Source organism: Python bivittatus, unplaced genomic scaffold (genome assembly GCF_059951505.1).
Source record: "Python bivittatus isolate LINGU-HERP-01145 unplaced genomic scaffold, Pbiv_v1 ctg000220_np1212, whole genome shotgun sequence".
Classification (NCBI taxonomy): domain Eukaryota; kingdom Metazoa; phylum Chordata; class Lepidosauria; order Squamata; family Pythonidae; genus Python; species Python bivittatus.
Genome location: NW_028277048.1, coordinates 9,341,069 through 9,363,888, shown reverse-complemented (window position 1 = coordinate 9,363,888; position 22,820 = coordinate 9,341,069). Strand labels below are relative to the sequence as shown.

Below are 22,820 nucleotides of genomic sequence, written 5' to 3'. Positions count from 1 at the left end.
TTCTCTTTCCCATCCAAGGAGATTAAGAGTATTTTTTTTTCATTCCTCCTCTTTTTTTAAATTCCAGATTCTATGGAAGCAACCAGAACCCATATTTCAGGTGCCTTTTTCCTAGTTTGCAGGTTACCAGCAATAATATCGTCACCATTTTGGATTTCTGTGCAGTCAGGAGACATAATAATCAAAGTGGCCAACTTTGCAACAGTGTAATTATAAAATCGATAATACAATGTGTTGCTTTTAAATGACCCCTGAAATTTCTTTCGACTGGAATCTGTGGGCTAGTTTGCACGTCCCTCTAGCCCAGTAATGTCTGGCCAGCCTTCCTTAATACAATGCCCCGCAGTTCTGTTGGAAGTACAATTCCCAGAACTCAAAACCAGTAGGGACTATTGGTCTAGTCCAGTGTTTCCCAGTCTTGGCAACTCTCGGGTGTGTGGACTTCAACTCCCAGAATTCCCCAGCCAGCACGGCCATCGCTGAGGATTCTGAGAGTTGACATCCACGTATCTGGAATTTGCCATGCTGGAGAAAACTGACTGGCAGCTGTTCTCAGGGGGAAGGGTTTCTTAGCTTTTTCCCTGATCCTATTTTCATCTGAAGTTTGATGGGATTGAACAGGATGGAAACCACCTCTGCTTTCAAGCAGCTATGACTCCAGCTCTGTTTCAATGACCTTGATTTTAAATTTCTTTGAAGCATTTGTGTCTTACCTACAGTTCTGTGACAATTCTAGTAGCAGCCAGAATAGACTAATGGTTAGGGAATGCTAGATTAGGATTAGAGAGGTCAGGGTTCAAATCTCCACTCAGCCATTAAATGATAAGGCCTGATACAGTCTTTCAGTCTTGTCAATCTGCTATTGTGAGGATAAAATGTTGGGGGGGGGATGTATATTGCCTTGGAGGAAAAGTGAGTTTAAGTAAAAAATGTAAGACAATAATGTAAAACAGCCTTCTCTCTCACTGCAGTTTCTTCCAAATGTAGTTCTTAACTGCCACGTTATCTTCCTTCAGCCCCAGAATCTCCAGCACCTCTCAGAAATAACTACTAGCAAATGTCAGTGAAAGGAGGGAGGGTTTCTTCTTCACTTGGCCATGACTACTTCTAGTTGTAAAATGAAATACATTTCCCTGTTACCCCCCAACAGTGATTATGATTATTCTGTGCCATCAAGTTGGTGTTAACTCCTAGCAACCACAGACAGGCTTTCTCCCTGACAATCTGTCCCTAACCTGGTCTTTCAGGTCTTCCAAAGGTGTACCCCACTGTAACTGAGTCCATCCACCTTGCTGCTGGTCGTCCTCTTCTTCTCTTTCCTTCCGCCTTTCCCAGCATCAGAGCCTTCTCCAGAGAGCTGGGTCTTCACATAACGTGTCCAAAGTAGGATAATTTGAACCTGGTCATTTGTGCCTCAAGTGAAAACTCTAGGTTGATTTGTTCGATGATCCATCAGTTTGTTTTCTTGGCTGTCCAAGGTATTCTCAGGAGTCTTCCCCAACACCAGCGTTTAAAGGCATCAATACTCTTCCTATCGTGCTTCTTCAAAGTCCAACTTTCGCTTCCCTTGAGTGTCACAGGGAATACCACGGCTTGCTTACCCAATATTGCAGGAATCTAAATGCAGTTGTTTTCTCTTAGCTGTGAACTTCCTGGTGTGAAGGAATTGCTTTAACTGATATTTAGCTGTACTACTAGCATGTCTTCTGGATAACCAGAGAATATGAATTGGTGTTTGCATGTGAACATGAACTAGGAACCCTGTATTGATAAATAATTTATTCCCACTTAGTTCCACCTTTCACACTGTGAAAGGGGTTGCTTCATGTGACATCCAAACCTGGGATATGGTTCAATCCACCCAAACCAGCCAGGATTTGTCTGCCATCAATGAGTTCTGTTTTAAAGTTATTTATAGTCCTGGCGTGGTGTTGTTTATGAAATTGTGGTTAATGGGGAGGATTTGGGGCGGGACTGAAGCAGAGAAAGGACTGCAGTGGTTGGTGTCTGTATAATGGAATAGTTTCATGTTAATCTTTGAGGTCGGCTGGGGAATCTTTTTTTTTTTTTTAATGGGTGTGCACTAAATTACCCATGGGCAATGTCAAACCCCAAAAAAGACAAAGCCTCTGCCTCTATTTTTTCTCACGCTGTTTTTTGCTTCCTGTTTTTTTCCTCTTCCTGGTGGATACATCGCTCTTCAAGAGTCTAAGCAAATCTTTTGTGGAGGGCTTTTGAAATTCAGTTTCCAACATGTAAAATTAGGGCCACAGGGTCACCGATGTTTTAGTCTTCTTTTAGCTTCCTACTACAGTAGATCCCTAACAGAAGTCTCAGCATCAACTTTTCCTTACTGGTCCCACAAATCAAATGATTACTTCCTGAATTTTGGTAACTGGCTTTCCTTTTCTTGCTTCCAGTCAAATATGACATATGCATTTACTTAGCTTGTGCGATTCGGCTCTTCTTTTATCATTCAGAGGCAGGAGTAAAGGGATTTATAGAAGCTCTGTTTATCACTAGTAATTCTACTTAAGAGCCAGTTTGGTGTAGTGGTTGAGGCACCGGGCTAGAAACCAGAGATCCTGACTTCTAGTCCCACCTTAGGCACGAAGTCAGCTGGGGGACCTTGGATCAGTCTCTCACTCACCCCTAGGAAGGAGGCTAAGTTATGGTTAAATGCACCCAAACCAACCAGGATTTCTCTGCCATCAATATGTTCTGTTTGGTCTGGTTTGGCAAACCACTGCTTAAATTTTGCCAAAGAAACTGCAGGGACTTTCCAGGCAGTCACCAGGAATCAACAATGACTCAAAGGCAGACACAGAATTCTGCACAACTCTTTTCTCTGGGTTTGGAGATTTCAGCTGACCATGGTCAACATTGTTTTGTAATCTTAAAGATTAGGCACTTGTTTTCCCTTAAAATGAAAGCTGAGATACCACATTCCACATCTGGATGCCCTACCTTCCTCCAAATGGACTCAAGTACAGATTGAAATATCCATTACTTCCTTAAATCTGCTACAGTCAATACAGATTTTGGATTTAATTGCTTTACAGGGCAATTTTTTATACAGTAACTGTGTATTATTTCACTTTAAAATGTGGCCAAGCTAGTCTTTCTAAACTCAGGGAAAGCCTTTCTGCTTTTGGGGACCTTGGAATTCTGCCCCCAGTAGCACCATGAATGGTTGAAATCCCATGTCCTGGCAACTAGACTGAGCCTACTCAGGCGGCTGTTGTGCAGAATAGAAACTCTCCACCAACTCATTGACTCTGGGATCATCCCCAGTAGTGTCTTAAGGGGGTCGCACCTTGAGGGCTATTGCCAACCTGCAACCTAACATCCTATCTCATCATTTGACCTCACTAAGCCTCTCAGGAAATATATACCTTCTTTCTCTACCATTTTAGTGCGTCGTTGCTCCATTAATGTAAAGAAAGCTTTATCTAACAATAACCTATTCTACTGATGCTCAATATAATAGCCTGATTTATTTATCGCATTTCTGTCCTGCTTCATTCTGACAACTCTTGGTGGCTTACCTAATATAGGATATAAAAAAATACTGAAATATGGCCAGGTTGCTCTCTGTCCCACTTGTGTGTAGGAACTGGTACCCTGTTACCAGGGAGGCTTCTTTGGAGGATTTACTGGCCCAACCAGTGAAATAATTCTCTCTCTCCTTCCTGCAGCCCTCCAAGGGCCCCAGCTCAAGGTCCTAGCATGTCATCCCGGGTTCTGCTCCGGCAGCAGCTTATGCGGGCGCAGACGCAAGAACAGGAACGTCGGGAGCAGCAACAGGCAGCACAGTTCACCCCTGCCTCCGCTGCACCATCTACTCCAGCAATTTCTGTGAGCCCGCTAGCTCGCCCTGCCCCTGCCCAGGTGCCTGTGGAGGTGTTGAAGGTAAGAGAAAAGAGGAGGCAACTCTGCACTGGAGGGAATATCAGGTTTGATCCTAGCAGAAGGAACTGGGCAGAAGAAGATGTTGGTACCGCCAGTTTGGGATTGACAGGCAGTCTCATTTTCCTCCTTCACTGGAGGCATTCTCACACTTAGAAAGGATGCACAGTGAAGCTGGAAGTGATTCAGCTGTGGTGTATGCTTTGCCTTTGGAGCCCTAAGGTAGTTTTTCTGCCCTTCCTCTCACTTTTGGCCATAGCCGCTTGGCCCAAGTGCCCTTTCACCCAGTTCCATCTCGTTGCATCCAAACTTCTGTGGTCATGGGACCAGAATGATGTAGCCTCCTTCTCTATGCAAAGATCTGAGGGCTGCATTCCCTTGATCTGGTGTATGTCTTGTTACATTGGACTTTCATAGCCCAAAATTCTTAGCAAGGGCCACCGTGGACAGGGAATTCTGGGAGTTGGAAGTCCAAAGATCTGGAGGACCCCCAAGTTGGAGGAGGCTGTACTATTTATTCCTTGTATCATGCTGCAATTGGCTGCTGAATTACTTAGAGTCCTCTCGCCTTCTGCAGCAAGTGGATGGAAGGCTGCAACTCCTGGAATTCTCCGCAATGGTCATGTTGGCCAGGGAATGCTGGGAGTTGAAGTACACACTCCTAGAGGGTGCTCAGGTGGGGGAACTGTGTATTACGTATTCCTTGGGATATACTGTGATTGGCTCCTGAGAATCCAATTCTCCTACTGGGCAAGGGGAAGGGGACTTCAGTTTGTGTTGGTGTTCTCAATGCAAAAGGCATTAGCAAGTTCTCTGAAAATAGATTTAAGTTGAAACTGGCTGGATGTCCAGTTTCCCTGCCCTCACAACTCTTGACGCCAGGCTATGCTGCAGGTGCAGTGGAACCTCTTCCCCCGGGGTGCAAATTTGAAGTGCAAATTTGAATTCATTGGGAACAACAGGGAGGGTTAGTTGTGACAGCAGTCCCCATCCAGCAAACATAACTCAGAGGCTTGGCTCCTTTTGCTAATGTGATTACATTTGTGTATGTAACTGAGGATGAGGTTCAAATTCAATTTGCCAGCATTTAGAGGCAGAGGTAGACTCTCAGCTTGCTAGCTTGGTTCATTGCCTTCAGCATTTCTGTATGCTGGGAAATCAGTCTGACCCTGTTGCATATGCAAATGGTTGAATGGCACCATCCAAGTGATGGCTGACTCATATTTTTCCCCCTCTCCCTCCCACTTGAACTCAGGTTCAAACGCACCTGGAGAACCCCACCAAGTACCACATCCAGCAGGCGCAGAGACAGCAAGTCAAACAGTATCTTTCTACTGCCATGGGGAGCAAGTTGTCAACCCAGGCATTAACTGGGACTAGCCCTGGTGCACCCACCTGCTCCCCACAGGCTGCTTCAGCTCCTGAGCCTGCACCTGGTTTGCCTCACCAGCAGGGAGTGGCAGGAGGCACTGGCAGTGCCCCCAATAGCCCTATGGCTATGCTCAACATTGGTTCCAACTCTGAGAAAGAGGTGAGTAGAAATTCCCCTACCCCCTTCATCCCTCGTATTCCCACAGCTTTCTTGCCTTTTCCCTCCCTCCTTGCTTTCTGATTATTTCCAGTTGGCCCCCCTCATCTCAGATACATCTAACCCCACCCCACTCTCCTCTCCGTCAGATTGATGATGTCATTGATGAGATTATCAGCCTGGAATCCAGCTACAATGATGAAATCCTAAACTATGGTGGTCTGCAGATGCCCAGCACTGTGAGTAGCTTTTGGTTAAACAAAGAAAGATGTATGGGTGCTTAAAGAAAAGCAGTGGTGGGAAACCTAGATTTGGAAATTAGGATGGAACAGGTAATGTTTTGTTGTACGTGCCTTGGTTTAAATAGAAAAAGACATCATAAAGCCTGACCTGTCTTGTGACATCATAAAGCCTGACCAATTTATGGCTTACATTTTCATAGACCATAGGCTGACTTCAACAAATGGAAGCTGATACTATGAAAAAGTATTAGACTGTAAGAGAAAGTCAGCATCTTCCCCTGTACCTCCCCCCACTTTATTTTTGGCTACTTAGGATACAGGATTCTTGCCCCAAATTGGTGGAAACTGCTCCATTATAATAAAAAAATTTGCTGCCCAATACTGGATGTGTATCTTGAGGAACTGGGAGGGGGGTCTGCAAAAAAGGGGGGAGGTTATTTGACCCACAGGCTGTGGGTCACCCATCCTGCTTTACTGTGCCATAAGATTCTCTATTGGTTTTGATCCACCAGACTAATAGGATTCCTGCTCTGAAACTCTTCAGATAGATTAATTGCTTGGTATAAAATACATCATGCATTTGAGAGATAGACAGAAGCAAGTCAATTATTTCTTGCAAAGAACGTTTCGGAAATATCCATCCTTTTCTTCTACACTAACACCTTAGAACCAGACTATCCTTAAAAAAATAAAGATAAGGAAGAGTGTTTTTATTTTAGCCTTAATGCTTTAAAAACGACTTCTCTGGAGTTAATCACCCACCCATTAGTTTGTTTCTTAGGCATTCTCAGTAAGTATCATTAATTAGAATTGAATTAACCTGTTACTGTAGATGATATATTTTTACCTTCTGTTTGGATGTCAAAGGAATATAGTACCTATTTATTTCGTCACGAGAGCATCCTAATGGCCATTAAGATCAGCCAATGTGGAGTAGCGGGCAGAGTGTTGGACTGGACTGGGGAGATGCAAGACCAGAACCCCACTCAGGAGGAAGCAAGTTCCCTCAGTGACTTCGGGTCTATCCATAGCTCTTAGTTGCCAGGTGCTGCCTCCTGATCTAGACTAGAAGATCTAGATTTGAAGGTAGATTAGAAACTAGACATCTCATGTTAAAGCAGACTTTCCTGAGCTGCTGGCCTGGACGTCACATCAATTCTTTTCTGTTTTGCGCAGCTTCCAGTCTCTGGAAACCTCCTGGATGTGTACAGGAACCCAGGAATGATGGAGCCAGCTGTAACTGTCAGCAACTCCTGCCCAGCTGACCTGCCCAATATCAAGAGAGAGATGTCAGGTACTTAGCTGGAGGGATTGAAAGCATGCCGAGTTCAGCATAGAAAGGTGCTTCATTGCAGGGAACAAAAACAGTGGCGTAGCCAGAGTTGAACGGAGCTCCTGGAATAGCTGCCAGGAGGACATGTCTCTTTCCCCATCCAGGAGGAAAGATCAGTGTCTTTGTTCCTTTTAAAAGTTGAAAGAAGAGTTTGGGGTGTGCAGTGGCATCATATTGCTACCACATCTGGCACTTTGATTTCCCTAAGGCCTCTAGACCCCTATGGAAAACAGCTGGGAATGGGTGGGTGGCTTTATTATTATTTCTGTCTTAATTTGTGCCCCTTTGCAGAAAATGAAGCCAAAGCATTTCTGAAGGAAAGGCAGAAGAAAGACAACCACAATTTAAGTGAGTGGCCTCTTGGATGAACTATCTGTGACTTCTTATTCTGGGCTTGAAATGGATATTTCATTGCTGAGAAAAAGGGCAAAAGTGTTTTCATGTCTGGGAGACCCTACATATGCCTACTTGCCTCTTTTGGTCTTACATAAGTTCAGGGATTTTTGTCCCACCTCTGACTGGCTCTCTGGGCTTTTCATCTTCTACTTGATCCTTTTGAATAGAGACACATCAGGGCTGCAAAGCTTGTACCGGCAAAGCAGGTGCTTGATCACTAAGTTCTAGTGTCTTTGAAATCAGCAGAACTTTATTCTGAGGAAGAGTGAGCAGGATGTAGCAAATATGTGTTTTTCCTCTCAGTTGGGGAAGCTGTGTGTGTGTGTGTGTGTGTGTGTGTGTGAGGGAGGGAGGGAGGGAGGGAGGAGAAGATCCACAACAAACTTTTGCTGGGTGAAATTGGACATCATTATTCTACTCTGGCCTGGTTTACTGTCTCAGTATTTCAAAGCAGAATCTGTTTGGTCTGCTTGAACATTTTAAATCTTCAAAGCGGTAATACAAATTCTGGTTCCTTTATCACAAAACATATCTCAATGATTCTTGGCTTTCCCTTCTTCTCAATTCATTTGAGTTTTATTTATTCACAATATATGGAAAGAGCTCTTGCAGGAGCAGAGCAAACTCCATCTAGTCTAGAACCCTTTGTACATCTTTAGTAACCAGCATGCCCTGGACATTGGCCACTGATCCAAGAAGACTAATGTGTCTTCTGTCCACTTGTGAGATTATAAGCGGCCCTGAGGTGCTAGCCTATTTGACCACTTGCCTCTTTTAGAGCAGAGAGAGGGAGAAAGAGAGTTGGGAGCTGAGAAAACACAAAACAGTCGTGGCAACCTCACTGGGGCTGAGTTTACACGTTGTGCTAAGCCTTAATGTGGTCCATTGGTTTGCATATTGCCAAACCCTAAGGTTAACCTCTGTGGTTTGTAAACCAGGGTTTATGGATTAACGGGTTGTATAAACCCAGTCAATAAATCATGATAAATCCAACCATGGCTTAGTACAGTGTTCAGAACAGGCCATTGTGTCCTTGCAGAAGAACAGTTCTTTTTAATGCCAATGATTTGATGAGGGAAAAGGCAGAAAGCGTCAGCTTCTTCCACATCTCTGTTGTATTTTGGATTGTTTCATTGCTCCTCTTCCTACCTGTATATTTATAATAGAAGTTGAACCAAATTTAAGCAGCAGTAGCTTCCCTATACACGATACATTACACAGCAAGGCCGATTCATATGGCTTCTAGGAAAAGAGTCAAGAAACCACAGATGAAATGTCTTAAACAGAGATAAGCAAAATTCTCCAAAGTTTAATATTAAATATTAAAAGCGTAGCATAAATATTTAAATAATAAAAGAAAAAATTATTTTTTAATCAGTTAAACATCCCCCTCTATTTTAATTCGGCAACTGATCTTACATTATAGGGGAGAACAAGAGATGGTGTGGGCTTTCTTGGAAGAAGGATTTCCTTTCCTTTCTTTGTGTATCAGATAAAAAATATTTTAGATTCTTTGGAAAGCTTTGGGCAAGTTTTCTCCCATGGGATCCTTAGTAATAGTGAAGGCTTTAAGCTGAAAAATGCAGATAATCCAAGATCTGTTATTGTTGAAAGCAAAGGTCAAGTGCCTTCACTTGAAAGTTGCTGTTAAATTCAGCATACGTTGACTTGGAGGTTAGGGATACTCTACTAGGTGGGCTTGTGAGGGGCGTGGATTGAGGAAAGGTTGTTTTTGACCCACTGGAGTCTAGAAGTGGGAGACAGTAAAATGATATGGTTGACAGACATATTTTATTTATTTATTATTAAATTTGTATGCTGCCCATCTCCCCCCAATGGGTGACTCTGGGCGGCTCAGAATTAAAATCAGAAACCTCATCAACAATTAACCCCCCCTCCATAAATAGTTAAATAAATAATCCATTAAAAGTCAAATACACATCATATAAGATGTGATGAGGCCTGAGGTAGAATAAGCAACTGAGCCAGCTTGCAGAAGATGCCTTGTGTTGGCCTATCATTTATTGGCGGGGGGGAGGGGAAGATTGGTTGACATATTCATTTCTTTCCTCTCCTCCCACCCAGTGCTGCATTTCATCATAAATTTTTCTGTGCTAGGCCCTGGGGCCCCGTTGTTCAGCTGTGTTTTAGGTTCTGTGCCAACCCGAGATTGTATGCAAACACAGGAAGGATTCTGTGCACAAATGCAGGAAGGGTCTGATTGGTTTTGTTAGAATATGGCACATTCCTGAATTGATTTCTATTAATAGAAATGGAAAAGAGCTGAAAGTACTCATAATATATGCATGTTTCTGAAAAGTCCGGATTGAGACAGTCAAATATCAACATGATTGTTATTTCTAAAAAAAACTAACCTAAGGCACCAGCTATGAAACTATCATGCCCTGCCTGTGTCAGATGCAATGCTGTTGCAGGGTGTGATGTATTAACAAAACCAGCATTCTGAAAACTGAGTGTCTATGCCAAGCAAGTATAGTAATAGTAACCTGTACTGGGTAGCTTATCTTGTACATAATTCAGTACCCAGTTAACTATGGGGAAATTAAGAACTACAGAGATCCCTATTTTCCAGCCACTGAAATAATTTGCAATGTTTGTATGCCTGCCATTATCCTATTAGTGATTTTGGGCCAGATCAAAATTAATTGTAATTTAATGTTACTACAACAATAAAAGAGTTAAACCCCAATTTAAAAAGTCACAATGTTAAAATGCCTGAATAAATTAAATATTTTGCTTGCTTTTGAAAAAGATTGTAGTATACCTGAGTCTCTTTAAGGAGGTACCATTGCTAAGAACCCCTTTTCTGTTTTTCAATGGCATTATTTGAATAACGGAGGTACCTGAAGAACAGCCTCAGAAGATCTTAAGGCAGATTCACGTGGGATGAGATTTCTGACATTTTGCCTGCATATTTCAAAGTATATTTTTTAGAACCATGAGGCTGGGAACCTTTGCCTTTAAAGAATCTGGAAGTTGAATTTTGTGCCCAAGAATAATAATATCCTTGTGTGGAATCACAACATATACCTGTCTTTGAAGGTAGCTTAGCATAATGGGGAACTTATCTAAGGACTGTTGAGAGGTTCAATGGGATGCTACAGTATAATAGCAAACTGCTTTGCTTGCTGGAAAAATACTAGAGACATGATTCGCTTTTATTATTAATAGTTGTAGCAAAAGCAGGAGTCCTCCATCTCTCCACAGAGCCTCTTACGAAACTCTCTCTTTTTGCAGTTGAACGACGGCGGCGGTTTAATATAAATGACCGAATCAAAGAACTGGGGACCCTCATCCCCAAATCTAATGACCCGTAAGTCTGACAGGTTGATGAATGTAACCACTTAATCAAAAATGAGATAACAATTGTCTGCAAAAAGGGACAAAAGCTTATATAGGCTTGATTGTGTACTACACTGAGCCTCCCTGAGTGATACGTATGCATCTTTATATACAATTTTTAAAAGGTGGTTTGATTTTGGTATGAATTCAACCATAGTGACTTTTATGCTGATTTATGACACAGTACAGTGCTAATCATAGGGAGCTGTAGTTTATTCAACAACCCTCTAAACTAACTGTGACTCAGTACAGTGTAGAAATTAGCTTGTGGAGACTTCGATAGTTGGAGGTATATTGAATACATGAACAAAATAAAATGGTGTGGTGTGCAGTGTATATAGAAAGTCGCTATCGTTCCACTTCCCTGAGAATCCTGTATGCATGTGCTGGTTCAGTCATACACATTCCCACTGCTGGTATAAACTAAAGTTTTTTCCAGGACTGAATGCTATCTTTTGCCCATGCCAACTGGAAATACTGGGAGTTGTAGTAGTCCAACACTTTTGTAGGGCCCAGCTGAAAGAAATTATCTTTACAGAGTCAAATGGAGTAAGATCTAAAGAGACTTAATTCCTGTTCCCTGTTGCCTCCCCCCGCGTTTAGGGAAATGCGCTGGAATAAAGGAACTATCCTGAAGGCCTCAGTGGATTACATCCGCAAATTGCAGAAAGAACAGCAGCGCTCCAAGGAGATGGAGCTGAGACAACGCAAATTAGAGCAAGCTAACCGCAGCCTGCAGCTACGAGTACAGGTAGGAGGGATGGGAAGGGACGGGATGGGACGGGACGGGATGGGGGCAATGCAGCTCAGGCCTGCTGCCAAGTCTCATGAGCCTGTCTGTGACTTCTTCTGCAGGAGCTGGAACTCCAGGTCCAGATGCACGGGTTGCCTTTGACTTCCACCCAGGGGCTTCTGGCACAGTCCTTGGGAGGAGACCTGGCTCCGCCATTTGCAGAGTCCCTGGATCTGCCCTTTTCAGCTGAAGAGCTGGGTCTGGGTCTTGCACTGGGATCTGACGGGGGAGCCTTGCAAGATGTTCTCATGGACGATGGGACTGCTCTGTCCCCGCTGGGCGCCTCCGACCCACTCCTTTCCTCTGTCTCTCCTGGTGCCTCAAAGGGCAGCAGTCGCCGTTCCAGCTTCAGCATGGAAGATGATTCATGATGGCAGCCCTTGGCATTGGGGGCAGTAGGGATGGAGGAGCTGGAAATGGCTTTGCCATTTTACATGTCTTGTTCTGGCCCAATGCAGACTTTGCTGCTTACACTCATCAGCTTCAAATCTTGGAGGCTCCTCTCTTCGGTTGCTATAGGCTGTGTCCCTCTGGAAGTACCACCCCTTTCATAATATTCTATATTTTTAAAGGTACCCCTTTAACAAAAAGGAGGGAACTCATGGTTAAATTTTCTTCCTACAGAAGGTGGGCTCGAACCATGTAATAGCAAACGTCCTTCCTAGAAGCAGTAGAAACAGAATTTTGTCACTAATTGTGGGACTGTATGTTATCTGCACCCATTAAGGCTCAGAAACTCAGTGTGATAAATTTGTGCATCTCCCTTACCTGTTCTAAACTTCAATAGGGTATTGCTTTAATGCTGTGCAAAGAGCATGTAATCACAAACCTTGATTCCTTCACTCTAACCTTTACTTTACACTCTTGCATCTTTGCTGTATATAATTTGAGCAGAATTGGGAAGGGAGGGGAGGAGGAAAGTGGACTTCTTTCATAGTGTTTTTGCAAAGCAGAGAGCCACTACCTTTTTTTAAAAAAGAGAGCTTTATTTTATATAGATATTGGACTTTTTAATTTGTACATCTTAGCCTTTTCCTGTCATTATTTCAAAGTTTTACTAAACTGCCACTTTCTAGTTAGTGAAACCTTAACATTTGAGTTACTTGGCACTCTACTTCACAATATGGCTAGCCCATGTGAAGGGGGGACAAGACAGTGCCTCTTGGAACTTCACTGGGAAAGGTGGAGGGCAAAAAAAAAAGTAAATAATGTCCTTGTAATTGCACATATGACTATTGAAGTGTCATGGCTGCTCAGTAGGATTTAATTGCCATTTCCTGTTTTTGTAAGATAAATGAAACTATAATCAGTGTTTTTTTTTAAATACTTTCTTGCTTACCAAATTGATGTTAGTAGAAACACAGCAAATAGGACTGTTTAATGATTTGTTAGACTTTAAAAATACTGAAAGCAGATCTATGACCTGTTTTCTGGTTGTTTAAAAGAATAGGGAAAAATTGTTGCAAAGACAATCATTTGGGCTTCACTGGAAACTTCATCACTACCATGTATATGAATGCTCATAAGAAGATATGATGACCCTGTTCCAAAAGATTATCTGAACACAAACTCTTAGACATCTGGCATTATTGAATGTCTAGATTTAAAAAGGAGCTTGGCACTTCTATTTTGCAAGAAGGATAACTCTAAATATGGGAGGAACCTCCTAAGAGGAAGGGGTCTGAATATGCACAGAATGATTCAGGTTGGATTCTACAGGGGGATGTAATGATGTAGGTAGCAATTTGAGAGTGAGAATTATGCATATCTGGGCAGTTTCTCAGCTGAGACCTCCTTGAGCAGGAGACAAGGATATGGGATTAGGTGGTCAGTGTAAGTGAGATGTTGTTAAGTGCTATTTCAGCATGCCTGGTTAGCAAGAAGAAAGAGGGCTGAGGGCAGAGCATCTTGGGAAGAGTAGGTTGGGCAAGTGGTTGCAGTTCTTAATATGAGTTGAGTTGGACTGTTCAGGGGATGAAAGAAGGGAGAATTGCAAATTTGAGGCGAGACACTATTTTTCCTCTTTTGTGGATTCTACATCCTTAATGACCCAGATGCCACTTTCTATCATTTTATATTGTATGTTTAAACATTCCCAATTACCAATACTAGAGGCTTCTAAACAAATAAATGAACAATGATCATTTTCTACAGCCAATTATGCCACCTTTTTCATCATTGTGTTTTGCAAAATTCAAGGTGTTTCAATTCATTTTTTAAAAAGCCACATCTGGTTGGCGGCCAGAAGATTAAGAGATTTCTGATGTTGAAAAAAAAGGATCTGAATTCAAGCTGGTGAAAACTCATATTCATGAACCTTATTTTACACCAAGGATTGCTGAGAACAGAGTTATTCCACACTTTGATAACAATGTGATTTGGCCCCTGGGGTTCCAAATTGACCACTAGTGTTTTAGTTTCTCTTCTGAAGTCAAACAACAAATCCCAGATGTAATCTTTGTAACTGATGCATTTTATTCATGCTTTTACTAAAGGCTTAGTAAAATTGGGTCACTAAGCCATAATATACGTGGCATTAGATGCACATTTCTGATTCTAGAGTGCTGAATGCATCTATTTCTAGTCATTTATGAAGTCTGCCTGTGTTATTTCTTTCAAACACCGATAAGTAAGGAATACACTCATTGAGGTGCCACTTGTTCATGAATATGTGCAAGAGAACTTATACAAATTAAGCATCCTTCATAGTTGACATGATTGTATTTACTGACATATAGGATCTTGATTTTAGCACCTCAGGATGAGACTAAGAGAATTGTGAATTATAGGCTACCTAACAGGCTTTCAAGGAAATTGAGGATTTTATTTACAAAAGAAACAGTTAAATTGCAGGAAAGCTTAATACCCTGTAGCACTACATATGGCAAAATGAAACATGTATCTGTTTACAAGGAATAACTTTGTATTTAGATAATACAAAGTTATTTCTCACAAACAGATACATGTTTATGACTACAATACTGTAATGGGTGCATGGTTTGCCACACACTCAATGAGTGATGAGACTAATAAAGTTAGCTTCTAGTAGCAACAGTTTCAAAGGGGCAGGCGAATCCCAGTCTGAAAAGTTACACTGAAGATTGGAATCTCTTGTACCACTTTAGAAATTAGGGATGTTCTCTGCCTGAGAGCATAGCACTTGTGGCCAATGTTTCATACATTTTGGGAGGGTTCTAATAGCTGGATAAGATAGCTTCTGAGGCTGACAGCCTTATTTGCAGTAATCCTGATTCAAAATTTTAACTATATGAAGCCATTCCTCAGTATCATGTTAACTTCCTAATACTGGGCATGAATTCAGATGGTGGTGGCCCTCTCAGAGAGAGACTTGTTAGGCTGGAGTCTAACACCGTCTTGTGACATTCAATGCAAATAAATTTGTTATAGAATAATTTGCAGATTTTGGTTCTCATCAAGTGTTATTTATAACTTGGAAGGTTAGCAAAGTCCCAACTGATTATGTTCATAAAATAGAAGGTGGTGATGGAAAGTTAACAGAAGCACAGCAGTAGATTTAATTCAACCTGCGTAATCCATTTAAAAGGATTTAGTGAGTGGGCCTCAAACTACTAATTACATGGGGGAAGGAACAGCTGCAGAATGGGACTTGCTACATGGATAAAGCTTGGATTTAAGTCATTGTCTCTGGACAAATTAGAATTTATTTCACATGTGATACTGTGACTTTCATATTGTGTGAAACAAGCAAATCTGGTTTAGTCCAATGTATGAACAGCTGTAACAGATTTAGGTGTCTTGTATAAATCAAATATATTCACGTTAAGACCTGGGAATCTTCTTGGAGAGAGTGCCTTTCCTATGAATGATTGCATGACAGTAAGTCTGAGTTTCCCTAAGTAAATGCGTTTAGGATTATACCCTTACAGCACATTCCTCCACATAACTAGCAATGCTATTGAACGAAAGGGCCTTAATCGCAATTCAGTCGGTATAAGCTTGCAGCCTTCTGCTTTCTTTCCTGTAAGAAATGCACCTGCGCGGTGTCCATTATTCCTGATTACTCCCGTTATAGGGAGCAGCTCCTGAATACCTGCTTTGCATGCAAAAGATTTCGGTCCCGTTCTCACGATCCCCAGGAGGACTGCGAGGGGCCGCCGAACTCGGTACGACACGTCGTAAGGCGCCCTCTACCAATCAAAGCGCTTCCGCTCCCGGAGACGCTCCTCGGCGGAGGCAGGAAAGGTCGCGAGACTCCGTTGGCCTCTGGCGATCTTGCATTGGATGCTGGAGAGAACAAATGTTGATGTGACCCCGGAAAGGAGAAGAGCGTTGAGGGCGCGCGTCTTTCAGTTATTATCGATCACTTCCGAAGCCGCCGCCGCCGCCGCCTTCCTCCACCTCGGCCGTTTCGCTTTCATCTATGACACAGTGGGCGGTGTCGCCCCCCGTTACTATGATCTCAACCAGTCACTTCCGGCATCTCTATGACCCTCACGGGAAAGCGCTGGCATCCTTTCTAGGCTTCTGTTTCCATGGGAGCATCCGAGCTGCAGTTCTACACTTTCTCCTCTTATTCATACCACTCCCCCCCACCTTCTCAAGCTCCAGTTGCGAATCACGATTTTTTTAGCAGTGCCGGCTCATCTCTATGCCTCTTCACTTCCGGCCTCCGAGCTCCAGTCCGCCGGTTCCGCGGTTCCTCCCTGCGGTGCAGACAAGAAAAAGAGAACGCCAATGAAAACATCCGTCCTCTCTCCTGTTCCCTCTATGATACCTTCTTAAAGCCACCTCGTCATCCTCCTCCACGAGCGGGCAGGGGCAGACTTGCCGTTCCTTCTTCCTCTCTCCTTTGGATCGTACCAAGCTGGAGCCGAGCCGGGGGGGAGGCGGGGGAGGGAAGATGGCGCAGGCCTTGTCCGAAGAGGAGTTCGAGCGCATGCAGGTGCGTCTGGCTGGCGGGAGCGGAAGACCGAGGGATGCCGGCGGGGGCCTGCGGAGCATTCCCGCAGCGAGCGGACGGGGGTGGGGAAGAGCAGCGGGCTCCGATTCCGGGAAGCTTTTCCCGCGGAGAGCGTAGCGAGGAGCCGGGGGTGCAAAAGCCGGAGGAGGGGGCGCGATGCCCGAAGAGCGGTGCACCCGGGGGCGTCTTTTTTCGGGCTGCTCCCCAGGTGACCGGGGCAAAATCGGGGTTCCCGCGGAGCATGGACTCAGTAACGAGCGGGTAGCCCGCCGCAGCTGCTTCGCTGTATTTTCTACGCGCGTTCCCCGCCGTTGCGCTTCGAGCCTTCAGGTGCTGGCTTAAAGCGCTTGCAGCCCACCTGCCCCGAGCTGGTGCGTTTGGACTACAGTTCCCAAGATCCCTCCACGGCGTAGCTTCTGGAAGTTGTAGTTCGGCACATCTGGAGGACGCAGATTGTGGAAGACTGCCTTGGGAATGCATTAATTAATGGAGGAGGTGGCTCTTGTCCCGTGGGTGTAGTTAAATCACATTCTTGGAAATGAGCCGCCTCCCCGCTGAGATTGGCACGAAGCCTGGGCTGGTATTGCGCCGCCTCACTTGTGCTCTCCCCCTCCCCCGGGCAGATGCAGAACTGGCTAGTCATCTCTGTGCAAGGGTGGCCTAGAGGCAGAGGAAGATGGGGCTGGTGTCTCTTTGGGCAGCTTATGTAAGAGAAGGAATGTTTCCAGAGGCAATTTTTCTCATCCCCCGCATTACAGACTTTGCTTACCAGCATCCCTTCTTTTGCAAAAGCATTAAAGAAGCTCTGCTGTTTGAATTTGATCATCCTAGGATAGCTTTAACCAACCTGGTGACTTCCTGATGTTACAGATTACGAATCCCATAGCATAACCAGTAGTGATAACAGCTGAATGTATTGGGTGTGCACCAGATTGGGAAAGTCTGGCTTTGTGTATACAGAGTAAATACATACTGACACACACACCCATCCTGAGTTGCATTGCTGTGCATTGCTCATTTTCACTGGGGACCCCTTTCAGCTCACTTCTGCAGGTGAAGCCGTGTCTTTTACTCACTTCTCTTGCCTTTGGACCTTTCCAGTTGTAGTGTGAAAGAAGGTGAATAGTGTTCCCATTCTCCAGTTCAAGGTGTTGTACTTAATAAGGAGATATCATATATTCCATCACTCTGTCTTTTATTTCTCTTCTTGCTGATCTTCATATTTAGACCACAGATACAACTTTCCAAAATATAAAAGGCCACTGATCCTTATTTAATCTTTTGCCCAATGGAAAATTCTACAAATGAGTTGGTCAATGTTGTTATCAGGATAATAATATTCAGTGTATGTGCACACTGTTCATTTGTTTGCAGTACCATATGCAGCTTGGTCAATTATGGGCTTTGTCATTATTGGCTCAAATGAACTTTCTACCTTAGCTGAGGTTCTGATATTTACAGAGTTCTTTACAACTCTCAGTTAATACTTTTTCTTCATTTGGTGCCGAAGTACAAGTACCCTTCTAGAGGGAAAAGGCCAGTTAATACAGAGATTTTTTTTTCACATGTTCAGCACACCTTGAGAATATCAGGTGGTCTGAGGAGGGTGCAGAGTTAGAGCAGAGATATTAGCTGTCTTAATCACTGAAACAACTCACCCACGTGGTTGCCAGCCAAGAGTTAGAAGTAACATGCACTGACAGTGGAAGATGCTGCAATGGGTTTGGCAGAAGACTCTTTTGGGGTGTAGTTTTCAAGGCCTTAGAAGGGGGGGGAAAAACCCAATAGCAACCAGGGCCTTTAGTATTAAAGAATAAGTGGGGGAAATAAATTCCCCTACAGAATTTATAAGAATAAGTTCTGTAGATCACAGTACTGAAGGGCCAATAGAAGCCTTTTCATTTGCTTTGCATCATCTTTCTCCAACTCTTAAAAGCCAGTCTGATTCACTGGATGGATTTTGGATAGCTGGGTTCAAAGCCCCCCTTAGCAATGGCAGCTCTAGACTAACCTTTACCACATTTTGTCAGTCAAGAATAATACAAATTTATTTTTTGAAATAATTAAGAATTAGTAGCAGTGTTGCCTACAGTTTACAAAAGTCTCATACACACTGTATCTCAACCAATATATGTTCAGAGCCCAAGGTTTGAAGAGAACTGCTGGGCTTCCTGACCTAAATTCAGCAGCAAATCTCCTGATGGCTCATGGTTTAGCTCAAGTCCTTGACTTGATTTGGCAGCAGTTCCCAGATTCAGCTCAGATAGATTAGAATCTTTACTGCAATCAAGGGCAAAGCCATGCAGAACAGATGATTGCCCCCTGCCAGTGAAAAGATGTACTGTAAATGACATTCGCAGTCTCAAGGGCTTAGACACAACTTCCAAATTAATGGATATGTGACCTAGCACTTGATGGCCATGAAGCTGAGCAGCCATCTCTGGTGAGGAAGATACTGGTTCCTGTCTTAAGCCTCATAAGAACCAAACTGGCCTTAATCCCACCTAGTCATCTATATGGCTTGTCCTGGTGATGTTCCCCCCCCTTTTTTTTTTTACCTTTTTTGTTTCTCTTGGTAGGCCCAGTTATTAGAACTTCGAACACAGAATTACCAACTCTCTGATGAACTCCGCAAAAACTCAGCTGGTAAGACTCTCTCCTCAGGTCTGCTCCCCTAGTGACTCTGTGATCTGGGCTATTACATTTTGTGCCCATCATGAAAGCATCAGAATCCCTGCATGTATTCATATATGCTTACATTTGCATATGGTTATGCTGGTTCAGTTGTCTAGCTGTTAGCATGGCTCTTGCAAAATCTGAAATTCAGTAGAAAGAAAGCAGCAGAATGAGTGAGTTCTGAAGTATATGAAAAGTTACCGTATGTCGTGGTTTGCAACCGCACAAGAAATAGCTAGAATGTAGTACTGACCATAGAATTTAAAAGAATTGGCTTTCTCACCCCTGTGATTGTGAAGTTATGTTTGAAGGTGCCCAGACAGTGTATGATGAAATCTTATGAGCGGGCAATTGCCAAGGAAGCTTTGCTGCGGTTTGAGGGTAAGGCATCAGTGCCTGTTTAGCACCACATCCCTCTCTGTGATGCGCAGAAGCAGAATAAATTGCACAAAGTTCTCAGGGATTTGCAAAACTTATATCTATTCCTGTACTCGGAGAATGGCTGTAAAATATTCACCTCCTCTTTTGCCCCTTCCTTGCAGCTTTTCTGGCTCTAGGCGTGGAGAGGAAATAGGATTTCATTTAGCTGTTCTCTAGCCATGATATTTTTTTGTTCTTCCTTTGTTGTTGTGTAGCTGCTTCTCTCATCTTTAATATGACTTATGTTCTCTGCATCATTTGGAAAGTTTTAAAAAAAATCTTTCTCAACTTGCAATCAGAATGGTCCTATTGGGTATCTTACTGCAACACTTCTCTAAGTCTGTGGCCTGTCTTTCGTTTCTGGTGCTCTCAAGGCCAAAGCAAGCATGCACTGCTGATTAAATGCTTTTATGTCTGGCAGACTGATGGAGCTGAGGGCTAGAAACATGCTTTTTAAGTACACATTCAAAAATCAGAATGGTCAGGAATTTAGGGTCACATACCATATTTCATACCATATCCTACATGTTCAGAATGACAAAAGACAGATACTCTTTTTCTAAAATATTTTCCTAATTCTGATTTGTTCTTCTCTTGATTGTTTAGAATTAAATGGGCTTCGACAACGGGTGACCTATTTAGACAAGGAATTTGCTAAGGCTCAGAAGGTAAAGTAACATTATTTAATGAAATAGCAGGTGTACATTAGTAGACAATGTAAATTTTCTTTGGGGGGAAGATCACCAAGGAATCACAAAACCATTAGTGGATATTTCTTGATTTTTACATTCTACTCTGGATAAAACTGACTAATAATTTATATAAACAAGTGTTAAAAAGTTGTGACACTAGAACTACCTTATTATTCCCTTTTAGTTTCAAGTTTTGTGACTTTCAAAAAAAATGTTGTAGAATGCCTGCACTTTAAGTGGTGAAAGGACACAATTGGGTTTTAAAAATGGGTAGTCTTAGACTTCAACAATTTCAAAATTTGTAATTACAGGAGTTTGTAGTCATTCTTCAGGGGATCTATGAGAGTAAGCAATAAGCACCATAAAAATCAGTATTTTGGTACCATTGACCCTCTGTCTAAACTTTATTGGTGCTTTGTTAACGACTTTCTTTCTTTCCTTTTTTAATATATAATTCTTATTGAAACTTTTAAACAAGAAGATTAAACACAAAAATAAGATGAAGCAAGGAAAAATAGAAAAAGAAAGCAAAAAGCAAAAAGTGCAAGAAAAATAAAGTTGAAGAAAAATAGAAAAGAAAGAAAAAAGAGGCTTCCGATATTCTTTACAACAGTTATAATGTATTTTAACCTCTTTCTCTCTAAAGTTATATCATATTACTCTTCTTTCTATAATCTATCCTACCTAATCATTAAAACTATAAATCAGAAGTTCATTTTTTGTTTGTTTTTATGCAAAAAGTCTATAAGAGTCTTCCAGTCATCAATAAATGTAGATCATGTCTTTTCCCTAATCAAAGAAGTCAATTTCTCAAATTCAGCAAAATCTGTCAACTTCATCCACAACTTTTTCTTTCTTTCCCAGGCTCTGAATAAGAGTAAAAAGGCTCAGGTAAGGTATCAGTTTATAGTGTCAATTGCTGTGTCACGTTCTGTCCTGCCCAGATCCAGACTCTCTGTCTGCCATCACTTGTTACTAATATTTTTTTGTTTCCCACCTATCTGCAAGTCTTCCTTTTCTTCTCCCAGGTGATTCCAACCTCCCTGCCCAGAGGGAATGTCAGTAATCTAAGCTCAAATGGAGGCAGTCCTAGTTCTCTAGTTTTTCTGACCCGTTTTATTCAGAATATTCAGATATTCAGAAGCCCCCAAATTTAAAGGAGCCATTTCATATGCATGTATAACTGTTGGTCTGAAAAAACAAGAGAGATAGCAGCTGATAATGGTCTAGATAGAATAGAAAATATGATTTCCATATCATCTCTACCTGTTCCTCCTCTTGAATGCATCCTGCCACCAGTTTCTCTGCTACCCACTGCAGAACTGCTAGCATTCAGTCACGAACTAAGGGCCCCTTGCCATAAGATGGACCATCTAGAATCGTAGTAGGAAAAAAGGCAGGAAGATAGCAAGTGAGAACATTTCTTAATATTGTTGGGAGATTGGCAAAGGAGGCCTGATCTGCTTGAGGATTGAGTCTGCCATCTAGTGGAGGGAAGTGAACCTTGCATTGATTATGTGTTTGGGATTTCATGCAATTTTGTTGACTTTGCTTCCCTAGGAGGTGGATGCACTGCTTAGCGAAAATGAAATGCTTCAGGGAAAACTACATAGCCAAGAGGATGACTTCAGGCTGCAAAATAGTACTCTCATGCAGGAGCTCTCCAAGGTACTGGACTCGTATTCCTTTTGCAGTGCCACCAGGGTCATGCCAGAGGGTGCTGTGTGACAGAGAATAGCACTTCTGATTAACCGTGCAGAATTCTGAGATAGAATTCTAGAACCATAGAGTTGGAAGGGATCATTTAGACAATTGCATTCAACCATCTGGCCAGTGCAGAAATCCAAAGTCAAGTATCTTAACAAATGTCTACCCAGCCTCAGTTTGAAAACATCCAGCTCTTCAAAACATATAGTCCTACCTTTTTTTTTTTTTGGTCAAAAGTGCAGGAACCGCATTCAAAGTCACAAGAGAATGAATTAGGACTGTGCAGTGCTTCAGATTCAATTTTCAAACAGTATATAGGAGGGCACAGGTGTGCAAATGTAGCACCTGTCTCAAGCCCCTTAAAGCAGCTGCTCTCTTTCCCAGGGTCAGTTCTGGGAAAATACTTTGTTACGGTGTTGCAGACAGGTGCTAAGTTTGCTCTCCTGTATCCTTCAAAACACCTTTTGCACACGGAATCTAAAGTGTTGCACAACACATTTAACTGCATACGTAATTTAGTACTTCTAATCTGGCATCTCCAGCTCAGGTCTCAAAGGTTCTTTCCCTCCATGGTTAATCTTATATTTCCCAACCTTTTCTTTTCTTTGTTATCACAGCTAACCCAAAGGATATACTAAATACAAAGTGTGGGTGGGAGGAATACCAATCTTTAGCTCCCCAACATACTTCTTCATGCACGTGAATAATTTTTTCCTTGTCATTCACCTAGTTTGCCTATCAGATTGGCAAGTCCGGTTGCTGCAAAAGTTTTTCTTTCTCCTTCCACCTCCACTCTCACTCCACGGTGTGATATTTGAG

The 22,820-nt window shown here is 42.6% G+C and overlaps 2 protein-coding genes across 15 annotated transcripts in view; both read left to right on the top strand.

The window, feature by feature from the left end:
• TFE3 (transcription factor binding to IGHM enhancer 3) overlaps positions 1–13,710 on the top strand; it is a 32,288-nt gene extending 18,578 nt beyond the window's left edge. For all 3 annotated transcript variants that reach the window (XM_007428701.4, XM_007428702.4, XM_088137830.1), the window contains exons 3-10: positions 3,699–3,912; positions 5,165–5,440; positions 5,587–5,676; positions 6,856–6,973; positions 7,304–7,360; positions 10,667–10,742; positions 11,375–11,522; positions 11,627–13,710. In XM_007428701.4, the coding sequence (XP_007428763.1) occupies positions 3,699–3,912; positions 5,165–5,440; positions 5,587–5,676; positions 6,856–6,973; positions 7,304–7,360; positions 10,667–10,742; positions 11,375–11,522; positions 11,627–11,935 (1,288 nt within the window). In that variant the 3' untranslated portion in view covers positions 11,936–13,710. The remainder of the gene's footprint in view (positions 1–3,698; positions 3,913–5,164; positions 5,441–5,586; positions 5,677–6,855; positions 6,974–7,303; positions 7,361–10,666; positions 10,743–11,374; positions 11,523–11,626) is intronic.
• A 2,533-nt stretch (positions 13,711–16,243) lies between these two features.
• Positions 16,244–22,820, top strand: part of GRIPAP1 (GRIP1 associated protein 1) — a 72,889-nt gene continuing 66,312 nt past the window's right edge. For 11 of the 12 annotated variants that reach the window (XR_015795649.1, XR_456114.4, XR_015795648.1 and 8 more), the window contains exons 1-5: positions 16,244–16,488; positions 19,086–19,152; positions 20,209–20,270; positions 21,159–21,185; positions 21,855–21,962. Coding sequence is in view for 1 of the 12 variants with exons in the window: in XM_007428697.3 (XP_007428759.1) it covers positions 16,447–16,488; positions 19,086–19,152; positions 20,209–20,270; positions 21,159–21,185; positions 21,855–21,962 (306 nt within the window). In the remaining 11 variants the exon portion in view is untranslated. The remainder of the gene's footprint in view (positions 16,489–19,085; positions 19,153–20,208; positions 20,271–21,158; positions 21,186–21,854; positions 21,963–22,820) is intronic. The other variant, XR_015795650.1, reaches the window with a different exon arrangement.